General features: G+C 41.4%; 1 protein-coding gene across 3 annotated transcripts in view; it reads left to right on the top strand.

Annotated features, from left to right (window-relative positions):
• The window catches only part of LOC8029950 (arf-GAP with coiled-coil, ANK repeat and PH domain-containing protein 2), a 66,410-nt gene that overhangs the window by 14,754 nt on the left and 39,167 nt on the right, over positions 1–12,489 (top strand). For all 3 annotated transcript variants that reach the window (XM_040500017.2, XM_029979984.3, XM_029979983.3), the window contains 5 exons: positions 1,137–1,320; positions 4,383–4,427; positions 7,861–7,956; positions 11,018–11,092; positions 11,877–11,980. In XM_040500017.2, coding sequence (XP_040355951.1) covers positions 1,137–1,320; positions 4,383–4,427; positions 7,861–7,956; positions 11,018–11,092; positions 11,877–11,980 — 504 coding nt within the window. The remainder of the gene's footprint in view (positions 1–1,136; positions 1,321–4,382; positions 4,428–7,860; positions 7,957–11,017; positions 11,093–11,876; positions 11,981–12,489) is intronic.

Genomic DNA, 12,489 nt, shown 5'->3' with positions numbered 1-12,489 from the left:
CTCTAAAATGACTCGAACCAGTCGCATCACTGAATGTGCCACATGACTTTGTGTTCTGACACGGAAAAAGCAGTGTTGCGAATGCCCAACATGTTTTAATGCAAAATTACTGGAGGACACTTAAATACGGTAGCTTTATAGGGTGGTTGGTTTTCTTAGTTTGGATGGTGCCTAGGGCACGATGACCTTTAGTCTTTCGGTGCCTGGGGTGGGTGGTGCTCTTAGTTCAGGTGGTGCCTAGGACGGGTTTGTACGGAAACAGATTACGTCATACCATTGTCTCTTTGTGACACTGCGTGCACTTCCCTTTAGCACCATTAGATACAAAGCCTTTGCACTGAATTTTCTGGGTCACCAATAGAGAGGAAGCGCCCTTCCCTGCCCTTTTAGTTCCCCCCTCGTCCTGCGTGCTCTTTTTACATGATTTGTTTCTGCTGCACTTTTGCCCTTTTTACCCCTCCCCACTCCATGCACTTTCTCACACCACCTGCTTCTGCTCCTCCCGTTCCTGCATGCTAGGTTCATAACTCAGTCAGCAGGGCAATCGGCTTACACACCGGTGACCAGGGTTGAATACCTTGCACCGGTTGTTCTTTCTTTTTTTCATGATCATTTAGCGATTACGGACTGATTGACCTACACATTTCTTGCTTACACGGCTCCTGAGGTTGGTTGGCCCTATAAAGCTACCGCTTTCAAAAGGAAACCGAAAATGAAAGGGTGCGAGACCCAGGCAGAGGCGGAAGCAAATTAGGTTTCTGTGATTAGGCAGTCCGCCTTTGAGGTGTGGTGACATTGGTCTATGCTGTAGATGAGAAATTTAGCCAGTGCAGTACGACTGTTAGCTCGGGGTCTTCAACGTGCATTGTGCAGTGGTGATCCACGACCGCGTGCGGGTATGACGGTCATTGAGATCGAAACGGGCAGGGGTAGGGATTGAACTTAGGATCCCTGGATTCTGCAGCGTGAGCTTTTGTCCACATGCTCTGAGCTAACACACTCGGCCACTGATTCTTCTGGGTACGAGACCCAAATTGTGAACGGCATAACATTCAATACTTAAGCGCGTCGACCGTAAGAGAGATCTCGTGGGCACCAGAAGCGTCTTTGGCCAACCTGCATCGTGTGCCTTGCAGTGACATCCGGCAAAGCAAGGAGACGCGGCGGCACTTTGAGAAGATGAGCGACGACCTGGACAACGCGCTGTTCCGGAACTCTGCGGTGCCGCGCAGCAAGCCCGCGGAGTGCGAGGACGCCCACAACGTCCTCATCGCCACCCGGTCCTGCTTTCAACACCTCGCCCTGGACTATGTCCACCAGGTAGAGAATTGCCCCAACCTGTCCGAACTTCATTGGCCCTCTCGGTGCCACAGTGATTCAAGTTTCTTTGCGTCCAGGCAAATAGTTAACGCGTTAATACCGAGGTGTCTACTAACCTGGAAAACCTGAAGAACCCGGAATTGTCGGGGAATTTAAAAGTATTTGGAAAAGTCGTGGAAATTGAGAAAGTTGAGGAAATCGTTGCAAATTTGGTGAAGGCGGTCATCTTGAATGGCTACAAAATTTATTGTAATTCATTAAAAGAAATGTAACAATACATACTCAAAAGTACCTTTGCTAGCATATTACTTGTGTTCTTAGGGATTCTAGAGGAAGATAATTGAGTTGTAGGTTAATTAGATGCTTAATGATGTTATATTGCCACTTGCTTCTTATTTTTCCTCTTCAATATTATTTTGTTAAAAGGGTGATAGTTTTTCACTGCATACAGAGTATTATGATAAAAAAATTGTAGGCACGGATCACCCAAAAGCTAGATCAAAAGAAGACGAGCTGGAGACGCGAGCTCATGCCAGAATCGAACGAAAGAAGCATGGCCGACGGTCACGGCAGGTTCGTGGACAATCCGTTTACTCGCTAGGTTTAATCAATGTAAATAGTAAATAAATAGATATGTATCCCCTAATTGTGGTCGCTATTAAATAAATAAGGGATTTTTCATTTTCATTTTTTTAAACAAAAAGGTTTTTGGTACAAGTTACTCCTATTTTAAAACACAATTTGAAACAAAATTTTCAGAAAAAGCTCTTTTCACTTTTTTATTATAATACTGAGTATTTGCAAAAATTTTGATTTTGGGTTTTATTGTCACACATTATTTTTGTTGTTCGTTGCTCTCTGTGGTTTAAAAGGAGCAAATTAGTTTATTTTACTGGGTATTTATAAATGTGTTTTCACGCCTCTCGTAGTTTTTCTACGTGTACATTGAGTTGAGAATCTAAAAAAAACATGCTATGTAAAATCTAACACCAGATTTATACAGAAGATTAGGCATCATGAACTGTAAAAATTTCATTTCAACATCTTAAATAATAAAAGAAAACTTTCCCCTGGCACATGTCTCCTTAAGTGAGGATGTGGCAATATTTACTCTCTCATTATCTTGCTAAATAATTACCCTAGACTATAATAGCTTGCCCTAGATTCCTGAAGAACATTGAGAATATGTTAGGAAAGTTACTTTTTGGTACTTTACACTTTATATTCGTGGGCTTAGTATTTTGCAAATTCGGCAAAGTGTTGTTTCTTGAGTATTTCATGGGCACAAAATTTTGTGAATTGGTGTGGTTTGCTATGTATTCGTTATCACAGAGAAACTTATTAAGGGGACCTTTTTTTTGTTATATTATTTAAGTCGCGAAATTTGATAATTAAGGCATTTATTGTATGTGTTTTTAGACATCTTTTAATAAATTAAAAATCATCTTGTACCCATTTAAGATTGCTGCTGTGGGCCCAGAACCTGAAGTCGGGGAAAATAACCAATGTGGGTAGCGCAGTGACGTGCAACAAAGCGGAAGGGTGTGGCACTGGCTAGCGGTGACAGGGGATGGCTTTCCTGCCTAGTAACAGTTGCCCCCTGCATTTTTTTGTTTTTTTTTTTTTTTGGTAATGGTCAGGAATTTATCGAAGATTGGATAACAGTAAAGGTCTGAAGATGAGATAAGATCTGTGTTGCTAAGATCTTTGCCCTTATTATAGTTTACACTTATCACTCATCTGGCTACTAGGTGAAAAGCAGTGGTGGAAATAGGTTACCCAGACCCAATATTTAGAGCTGTGCAAATATAACATTTTTTGCTGTTAAGTGAATATTAATATTAGTAATTGACTACTGATTGATTTTTGACTATGAATACTTTTGAAATTATTGTAACCTGAGACTAAATATTTTAATAGCTTCAGCTGAAATTTTCCCCCTTAAGTGGAAAAAAAGTTTTATTTCATGAAAAACATTTTACATACATCTGTTCACTGAAAGAAAGGTTCCTGACGATATGAGTCGGTTAAAACATAATGCAACATGACAGGCAAAGCAACAAGTACCTCATTCATCTAAATATAAATTATTGTTTTTTTTAGCACTCTTCTTTACAATAAAGTTTTCTATGGTCGCAACCAAAATTTCTGAGCCTATCGAGTTAACCGAGATGCTTCTCCGTGTCAGCTGTTTCTCCGAGCGCACCAATGCAAAGCAGTGAAACTTTACACATGAGCGCTGATGTGAAGCAGTGAAGCCCAAGTATGCTGGTGCAATGTGGTGACTCTCCGTGTCGAGCTTCACTGCATCGCACCAGCATTTTCATGTCGAGCCTGACACAATAAATCGGGGAATTCTGAAGTCATACATCATCATTTTCAGATATTCGAAAAACTCAAATACATTGAATAGTAAAAGTGTGTTGTGAATTGTATCAAATAGAAAACATTATTTGCAAATTATTTTAAGTTCCAAATATTCGCGCACCCCTACCAACAATAACCCTACCAACAAATGTTCTCTAATGTCGGTGATTTTAAAATTTTTATTGGAACATTTTAAACTGTTTGATTTGAATATTGTAAGAAATATTTAGGATTGTTTAAATATGATTGTGTTCCCTGTACATGCAAGGGCACCGGACCCAGTCAAGCTAGCTTCTGTTAGCTTTTTGTCCGGTGTCCTCGGCATAATGTTGCTGAAATAAAGTTCAAAGTTCAAAGTTCAAAGTTCAATAGCTTTTTCACAAATTGCGTGCAGTGCGAAGAATATGGTTTGTCAAATCAATGATAAACAGTTGGGATTGCACTTTTTAAAAGTATATCCTTGTAACTTAAAGCAAACATTATAATCTAAACACCAATTAATCAAACAATGTGAATTTGCCGGTAAAAGGAAATGGCATTAGAAACTCAAAAATGACTTTTTCAGGAACACAGTGTCATATCGGAACAACTTTTTTGTCCGACAGCATATAGAGAAACTTAAACCTGCAAAACAATTCTTACAACTGTACTATATGTTTTCCCATTGATAACCGGTGTCTTCTTTTTGTTTTCAGTTGAGCTGCCTGCAGTCCAAGAAGAGGCACGAGGTGTTGCAGACTGTAAGTATCACTCATCTTTCTTAGAAGGAAGGTTGAGTGAGTTATCCGAGGCAATTTCAACATCGGTCCACTTCAATAACAACCGCTTTAGATTAAAAAAAGAAAAAAGAAAAGCTAAGGGGGCTGGTTATCTTTCAGAATCTACAAGACTAATAGTCATGGGCTCGGCAACACTCAGGGAACGGTGAACCTTAAAATGTTGCTCCTCGTCATACAGATTCTGAATCACCTGGAATATGGCCCAGTCCCGTCCAAGCTTGCCCAACTGCCTAGAATGGAAAAAATAACCAGCGCCATCTTCGAAAATGCCACGCTGGATTATCAGCATCTCGCCACGGTGGTGCCATCGGCAACGACAGCATTGGCTACAAAAGACCCCGCGCTTCGACAGATCGCCCATGGGCTCACCAACACTCGTGGAACGATGAACGTTAAAATGTTGCTCTTTGTCATATAGATCCTAGGTAACCTGGAATACGGCCCTGTCCCTTCCAAGCCCGCCCAACTGCCTGGAGTGGAAAAAAACGCCGGCGCCATCTTCGAAAATGCCACGCTGGATTATCTGCATCTCGCCTCGGTGGCGCCATCGGTAACGACAGCATTGTCTACAAAAGACCCCGCGCTTCGACAGCTCACCCATTGGCTTGGCAACATTCGTAGAACAATGAACGTTACAATGTTGCTCTTCGTCACACAGGTTGGTGAACCAAAGTCCAGAGGCATGCCTGACATGTCTTTGGAAACTACTGCTTCTGATATTATGTGGTGATGTAGAATCCAATCCAGGTCCACTGACCAAGGCCCAAAGCGAAGAACTTTTACTAAGTACTATACATGCAATAGTGCAAAAACATGAAACTAGACAGTCTGCCTCGATAAATCAAGTAAAGGAATTCCAGGAAAAGCAAACACAAACGGACAAACTTGTTTCCAACCTATCTTCGCGAGTCACCAGCTTAGAGGCTGATCTGGCTGCCGTGAAATCAAATCCTGTGATGGTTCACACTGAGGACGCTAACATTGGTATCACTGAGTCTCATCTGAAACAATTACAAGAGCGTTGTGACGACGCAGAGAGCCGAGCACGCCTGTCTTCTAACTTGCTATTTTATGTTCTGGACGATAGGGAATCAGAAACTTCGGCTGAGTCAGAGCAGATTGTCCGAACTATGTGCTCCTAAAGCCTTGGCATTGCGCTAGACGATTTCGCTAACGACAGAGCACATTGTCTTGGCTCCTTCAACCCTAACAAATGTATGCCCATTATTAAGTTCTGCTTTTTCAAAAATAAACAGTCCATTCTTTCTGCCTGTGTCAAACTAAAGGGTACTAATTTACCGGTTGGGAAAGATTTTACAGTAAACATACAAACTGCTAAAAGGGAAGTGCTTGCCTATGTGAAACCTAAAAACTGCCAATTTAAGCTTCAATATATGATAAACTTGACATAGACAACAACTGTTTTGTTTGTGATTATGCTAACCGATGTGTAATGGCTAAAACTAAATAGCAACACAAGAATAAAAAAAGAAGAGTTCCTTCTACCTCGTCATCCAAACAAACTGAATCGTTCTACGCTTACTCTGTTCTATTCACAAACATAAGAAGTGTGCTTCCTGAACGTGATGCTTTGTGTTCACTAATCGATTCAACGCAAGAGGACATAGTCCTTTTAACCGAAACATGGCTTACACCCAAGGTTCGTTACTGAAGTTTTTTCCTCGTCTATGAATTATAATCTGTATAGATGTGATAGGATGTGCAAACGGGGCGGGGGTGTACTGGCAGCTGTGAACAACCGCCTGACATCGTCACTTGTGACTACGGCACAGGGTTTAGATATGGTTTGGTTACACATTTCTTCACCCTCTATTCAAACAATCATTGGCCTCTGTTACAGAGCACCAGACAGTATTGATGCCTTTGTGCCTTTATTACAAGAGCTGCCTCAGTAATATATCCTTAAAATTTTCTAAAGCGATGCTTATACTTCTTGGCGATTTCAACTACCCCTCCATCGACTGGAACAAGTTAACAGCAAATGACAAAGAATCAAAATGTTTCATCAATATGTGTGGGGATTTCAACCTTACAGAACTTGTTTGTCAGCCAGAAAGAATCACTAATCAGTGTAGCGACATACCTGATCTTTGCTTATCTACGGATCCCAATGTGATTAACAACCTTTCACTACCACCTGTGCTCAGCGACCACCTCATTGCACATTTCAACTTTCGTTTCCTATTCTGCGCAAATGCATTCTTCATAAACAAATAAGGGATTACAACAAAGCCGACTACAATTCTATTAACACTGAACTAGAAGCATTTTATGAATCTTTCAGGGAGGCATTCCATAGTTACTCGATTGAAAAAAACTAGCTTAGATTTAAAAATAGATTATCATTCCTTGCAAGAAAATACATGCCTTTGATTAGCATCAAGACAGATAGTCACAGCCCTTGGTATACTAAAGCAGTCAAGCGACTAGGTAGTAAGAAAAAAATGTGTGCTAAACAGTGTCCCTCAGACATAGAGGCATGGAATAAATATGAATAATGCAAAAAGTTCATAAATACAAAATTTCAAAATAAAAATAAAAATATAATGGCATCGACCTATTAAAAGTATTGTCTGACAATGCCAAACAGTTCTGGAATGTAATCAATCCTAAACCGTTCACCACTCTTGCTCTAACCGATGATGAAGGTCAAGTTCTGTCTGATGACCAGTGTGCCGACTGCCTAAACAACTATTTTTATTTCATCTTCACCAACGAAAATCTTAACGTCATTCTGGAGCTTCCTGCTCTCACTCATCCGTCTATGGAAACCATTACCATAGACTAGTCTGGGGTTATCAACGCCATTGAAAATCAGAAACCTTCTTCAAGTTCTGGCAATGACCTCATCAGCTCAAAAATACAAAAAATAATACAAAGCATGCATCATCTCTGTTTTTAACCAATATTTTTCGTGAATTCCTTTCATCTGGTAACGTCCCTCATGACTGAAAAAATAGCCGTGTCATCCCCATATATGTCGGAAATTTAAATTCACCTTTAAATTACTGTCCTATATCACTGAGCAGCATTCCTTCAAAAATCTTGGAACATATCATATTTTCTAATGTTATTAGATGCTGTTAACGACTTATTTTTCACGGGCTCAATATTTTGCGATTTAAGCGAAAGCCGAAGGTTTGGGATAATTTGCGGGTCCTAATTTTTGCGACTTGGTGGGATCTCAATATAGATTCCCCAATGTGTTTAATAAGTAAATAAATAAACATTAGTGGAGCAAATAGACATAATGTAAATGTCTCGAGTTGAACATCTTACATCTGAGCTTACCAAGTTTACATGTTGCTCACTCCAATGATCTCATTGTCGTGCTGATCTTGCTCATAGGTATTATTCCTTCTTTCGTCCCCAGCTCTTGTCCCTGATGAGTGCTTACAGCACCTACTATCATCAGGGCTACGACCTGTTTGAAGACTCGGAACCATTCCTGAAGCAGTTGGGGGGCAGCGTAAGTCGAAAGCACCTTTTCGTGGGCTTGTGAAAATATGATTTGTATGTGAATGAGACAAGAATGCCGACCTGAATATGCACCGAACGGAAGAAGCATCTAGAGATTGCTAGCAAAAAATGTTTAAAGCTTTGCTGTCTTTGAAATTCAAACGTGCTTCCCCGAGCCAAGAAATCACGTAACACAGAAGGGACTGGGTGCATGGGACCTTGGACTAAAAGGTAGAGCAAAAGCCTCATGCAGATGTCTAGATGTTAGTGATAATTTGCCCGTTTCCTGCTCTATCGTTTTAAGGGCAGTGGTTACACAGAGTGTACCCGTAATATCCCGAGTCATCGCCCATCCCCAAGCCATCGCCCACCCCATTTTTTGGGCCAATATCAATTTCCGAAAAACCACCGAGTCATCGCCCACCCCTTCAAATACCCCAGCGCGGACTCTGCGATCCGCAAACACTCATCCAACCCGAATGACGCGGCCGCGGACCTTACAGTTCGAGGACGTCCGTGACAAATTAAAACAAAGGAGGAAAAGACACTTCTTTTTGTTTACCTCCGTGAGCGACCCCAAAGTGGTCGTCTATCCGTGCGAAAAGAAAACGATGGAGATAACAAAATAAGAGTTTGTTAATGTAACCGCGGAGTGTTAGGTCAAAGTCTGTCTCCGCCAAAGTAAGGTCACCGCGAACCCGCTCCTTCTTCCCGCCCGTCGCGACCGCGGTTGTGCAATATTTTAGGCAAAGCCAACGCGTAAATAAAGCTTTGCTGGAACGCCCTACAACGTTTGCAGAGCGTCCCTACCGTGCATTGATAGCCCGCCGTGCACGGACGCACGTACGTACGCACCAAACAAGAAAGTTGCGCAAGAGCTTGCAATTGACAAGGCGCCCGACTTGGCCCGACGCCAAAGTATTTGCCAACGCGACCGCCGGCTTTTCCGCTTTCCCAGCATTGCTCTTGATCGCTTCTTTGGTCCGCTCGCTCGCTCGCTCGTTGCGCCTGGTCGGTTTTTCTATTTTCTTGTAGACTTTTCTTTCTTTTTTTTCTTTTTTTTTACTAACTAGGAGAACATAGTGGTGGCGTTCTTTCAGGGAACAAACGTTCGCGCTATATGCAGATCGGCGGTGTTTCTAGCGCGTATGCAAGCAACGGACTTCGCTATAGTAAAATATTCTTTCGTGAGCCTTTTTTTCTATAAAACAATGAAACTAAAACGAGTTTTGAGTTTGATGTATCTCTTGTGCATCAGCGCTAGATACGCAGAGAAAAATAGGCGGTTTTTTCCGCTTTTTTTCAAGTGTTTGTGCTCACCCACCGAGACATGGCCCACCCCACTTTTTTTAATGAATTTCAGGTGGTAGGGGGGTGGGCGATGGCTCGGGATATTACGGTAATATTTTATGTTGCTTCATGGTGATGTTGCACGGATTTTGTGCCTCAACGGCATAAATATCATTGTGCATAGCCTCCCCGAAAGAAAATCCTGCCAAAGGTGGTGCTCATGTGGGAGGGGAAAGTGAAGTTTGCATCCCTTGGCGGTTGCACACCCCGGCTTTAACTCTGCTATTTTGGGACTCTCTGTTTCCCCGGAAGCACTTGTTTGCTCTCTTCTCCCTCATTTTCTGTACTGATTTTGATTTACAGAGAATTGAATAAATGACTGATATTGATTTACAGAGAAGTAGCACAAAATGTACTGTTACTGGAACGTTATCAGCTGACGGTGCTAACGACCCCGTATTCTACAATCCAGTAATGTTACACCTCAATGTTGCAGTACCATGACTGCATACGTTACCTGGACGTTACCTACACAATGTTACTGGATTGTTGTCGGCTAACGTTGCTAACGGCCACCAATTCTAACTTTCACTTTAGGAAAATTATTGTTTGTTAATCGGACAAGAGGAAAGGCTCACTCATTGTTTTTCCTAACTGGAATTTTATGGGCAATGCAACTGTGGAATTGTGTTTTTTTTACCTTGTGGATATCTTGTAAAAGATATTAAGATTTTGTCGACAACATAAAAGGCAAAAAAATTATTTTATTTTTCACTGCAATGTTTGCATAAACTAAATTACTTTTTAAAAATTTTGTTTACACAGTTGCACTCTCCAGGCATTCTGCTGCAGGTCTAGAGTAGAAAATGTTAAGTATTACATTAGTTTCCTAATGATAGTTTTGATTAACAAAGTCGGTGTGTTCCTGATAAAACTGGCTACCCTATAATTTATTTTACAATTCGTGTATGCAGATGAAACTTTGCACTGCATTCTGCCTTATATACTGTAAATTTCATTTGTATTCCAAAGGTTCAAAAATTGACCCTCTTGGGTGGTGTCCCCCCTTTAAACAAAAAGGGTAGTGTCTATTCTTCCGGCAGCCAAGAGAATAAATTCCCCGAAATTCTACCGGCAGTCGCCTTTCATTTGTGGTTGCATCAGTTTATGAAACAATGTTTCATCGATACGCAGTGTTTCATTGACAGATGCTTTCATCGTCAACTCAGATTAGCTTTTTTGTGTAATGAGCCGCGAAGCGGCATGTATGGGTGGGCCAGTCAGGTTAACATTTTTGTAATGAGCCACCGCAGACTCTCGGCATGGGGCGGCGTGAACGGGTGGGCCTGGTAGGTTAACAAGTGCCCCAGTGATGCACATCCGATGAAATGTCCCTACCGCTTGCAATTCGCATAATGATGTTCATGAAACGTGTATCCATGAAAATTGGTCCTTGAAACATGCTTCCATGAACTGCCAGGCGAATAAAGAAGCTAGTATTCTACCGGCAGTTGTCAAAGGGTTTTAGACAGCCAATGTGAGGTGGCTGCCTGTAGAATTTCAGGGCAATTATTCTCCCAGCAGCCGAGAGAACAGACACTGGCAACAAATAAACGGACAAACACTCGCCCGTCTCAAAGGTACGAGTCGAATATGAAAAAGTGCAGATGTCGTGACCATGCTAACCATGTCGCACAGTGTGAGGAACGTTTCATATATCATACGCAAGTGCTTTGCTGAATTGTCAAGTTGTAAATTTCATTCTCTGAATATATTTTCAGCTAGACAAGCTTGGTAAGGAATCCTCAGACTTGTCCAAGCAACTTGACTCAAGGCACCTTCTTGTGACCTCCAAGGTGAGCTCTTCCTTCTCTTCCTCTTAATTTTTTTTTTCAACTCGATTTTATTGAAGTGTTTGAATTTCACTGGGAAAGGACTAGGTCATAGGAAGATTCAAATGTCTTAAAGGGCAAGTCCAGCAGTGCTTACAGATATTCAAGCCTTTACTGTGAAACGGAGGGGGCTTAAAAAAATACTGCACACAAAATTTCCCTCACTTGACTGAAGGTGTAAGAAAGTGATGTCCTAAATTGGGCTTTGAAAACCCTGTATCCATCTAGTATATGTAGTATAATTTCACTATATGTTTTTGGCAATGAAATCAATTTCACTTTGTGTTATAGAGAGCTCGAGGTGACCGTAAGAAAATGCAACGTTTGTGAAGACTGCTGAGTTTTAATAGAAGCAAGAAAATAAGCAGAGTATTATCTGCCTGAGATAAGCATTTGTTCAGCACCATGCTTTTTTGCAATGTGAAAGGAGTACAATGACACAAAGTTTAACAATAAATAGGCTATAAAGGAGGCTATGTAGGGAAATTCAACACAAAAGCGGCGAAGAACTTGAAAGCGACGTTGTTATCAACGTCATGTGACTGTGTCGTGTTATGTGATGTGGTACAACACATCTTGCCCGAGTCTAGTCTCAGTATAAACATGATTGCACCAGCATTAATGACCCTATAATGTATTCTGTGTGCAAGACTTTGTCTCGGCACTTCCATTCCAATATGGTCATACAATGTCAGTATTTTTCTTTCTCTTGAGATTACAAATATTCCTTTGTATGGCATCATTACAGGATGTAATTCCAGTGGTTCACAAGGATCCCTCGACCAATAATGGCATCAGCCTCGAGGGGTACCTCTTCAAGCGCACTTCCAATGCATTCAAAACATGGAACAGGTGAGCCCCAGGAAGCAGCCCCCAGACCTGCATGGTTCTAAACAAATCACGGTTCACTTTTGATATTATAAAGTATATTTTACAAGGTAATGCAAGTAGGCAGGCAAGCTGGTTAAGGATAGACATAGTAACCCTGAAACTCTTTTCGTGTCTGTCCGTCCCTTTTTTGTCCTCTCGCTCCAGGGTTACTATGCATATTTTACAAGACCATGCCACTTACTACACAAAGCTTTTCCTCTTTCTGTTTCACAGCATAGTTCTCTGATAATGTCTTTTGTGTATAACAAGAATACCAAACAGAGGACCTAACCTATTTCACACATTCTCCCATGGCAAGTGGATTTTCAAACATTGGCAACAAGATGTTTTGGTGGCTCCTCCTCTAAGTTCCTTCCCACGACCAGGATTTTCAGTTGCGAACAACATGTTCGGCAATGTGCTTAAAAGGGGTCGTGGGAGCTTGGAAGGATTGCATTCTTAAAACGACACCGTCAAGGTTGGCAATCTGA

Source organism: Ixodes scapularis, unplaced genomic scaffold (assembly GCF_016920785.2).
Source record: "Ixodes scapularis isolate PalLabHiFi unplaced genomic scaffold, ASM1692078v2 PGA_scaffold1__304_contigs__length_218370807, whole genome shotgun sequence".
Taxonomy (NCBI): domain Eukaryota; kingdom Metazoa; phylum Arthropoda; class Arachnida; order Ixodida; family Ixodidae; genus Ixodes; species Ixodes scapularis.
Note: the sequence above shows the minus strand (reverse complement) of the source record. Positions and strands in the feature narration are given on the sequence as shown.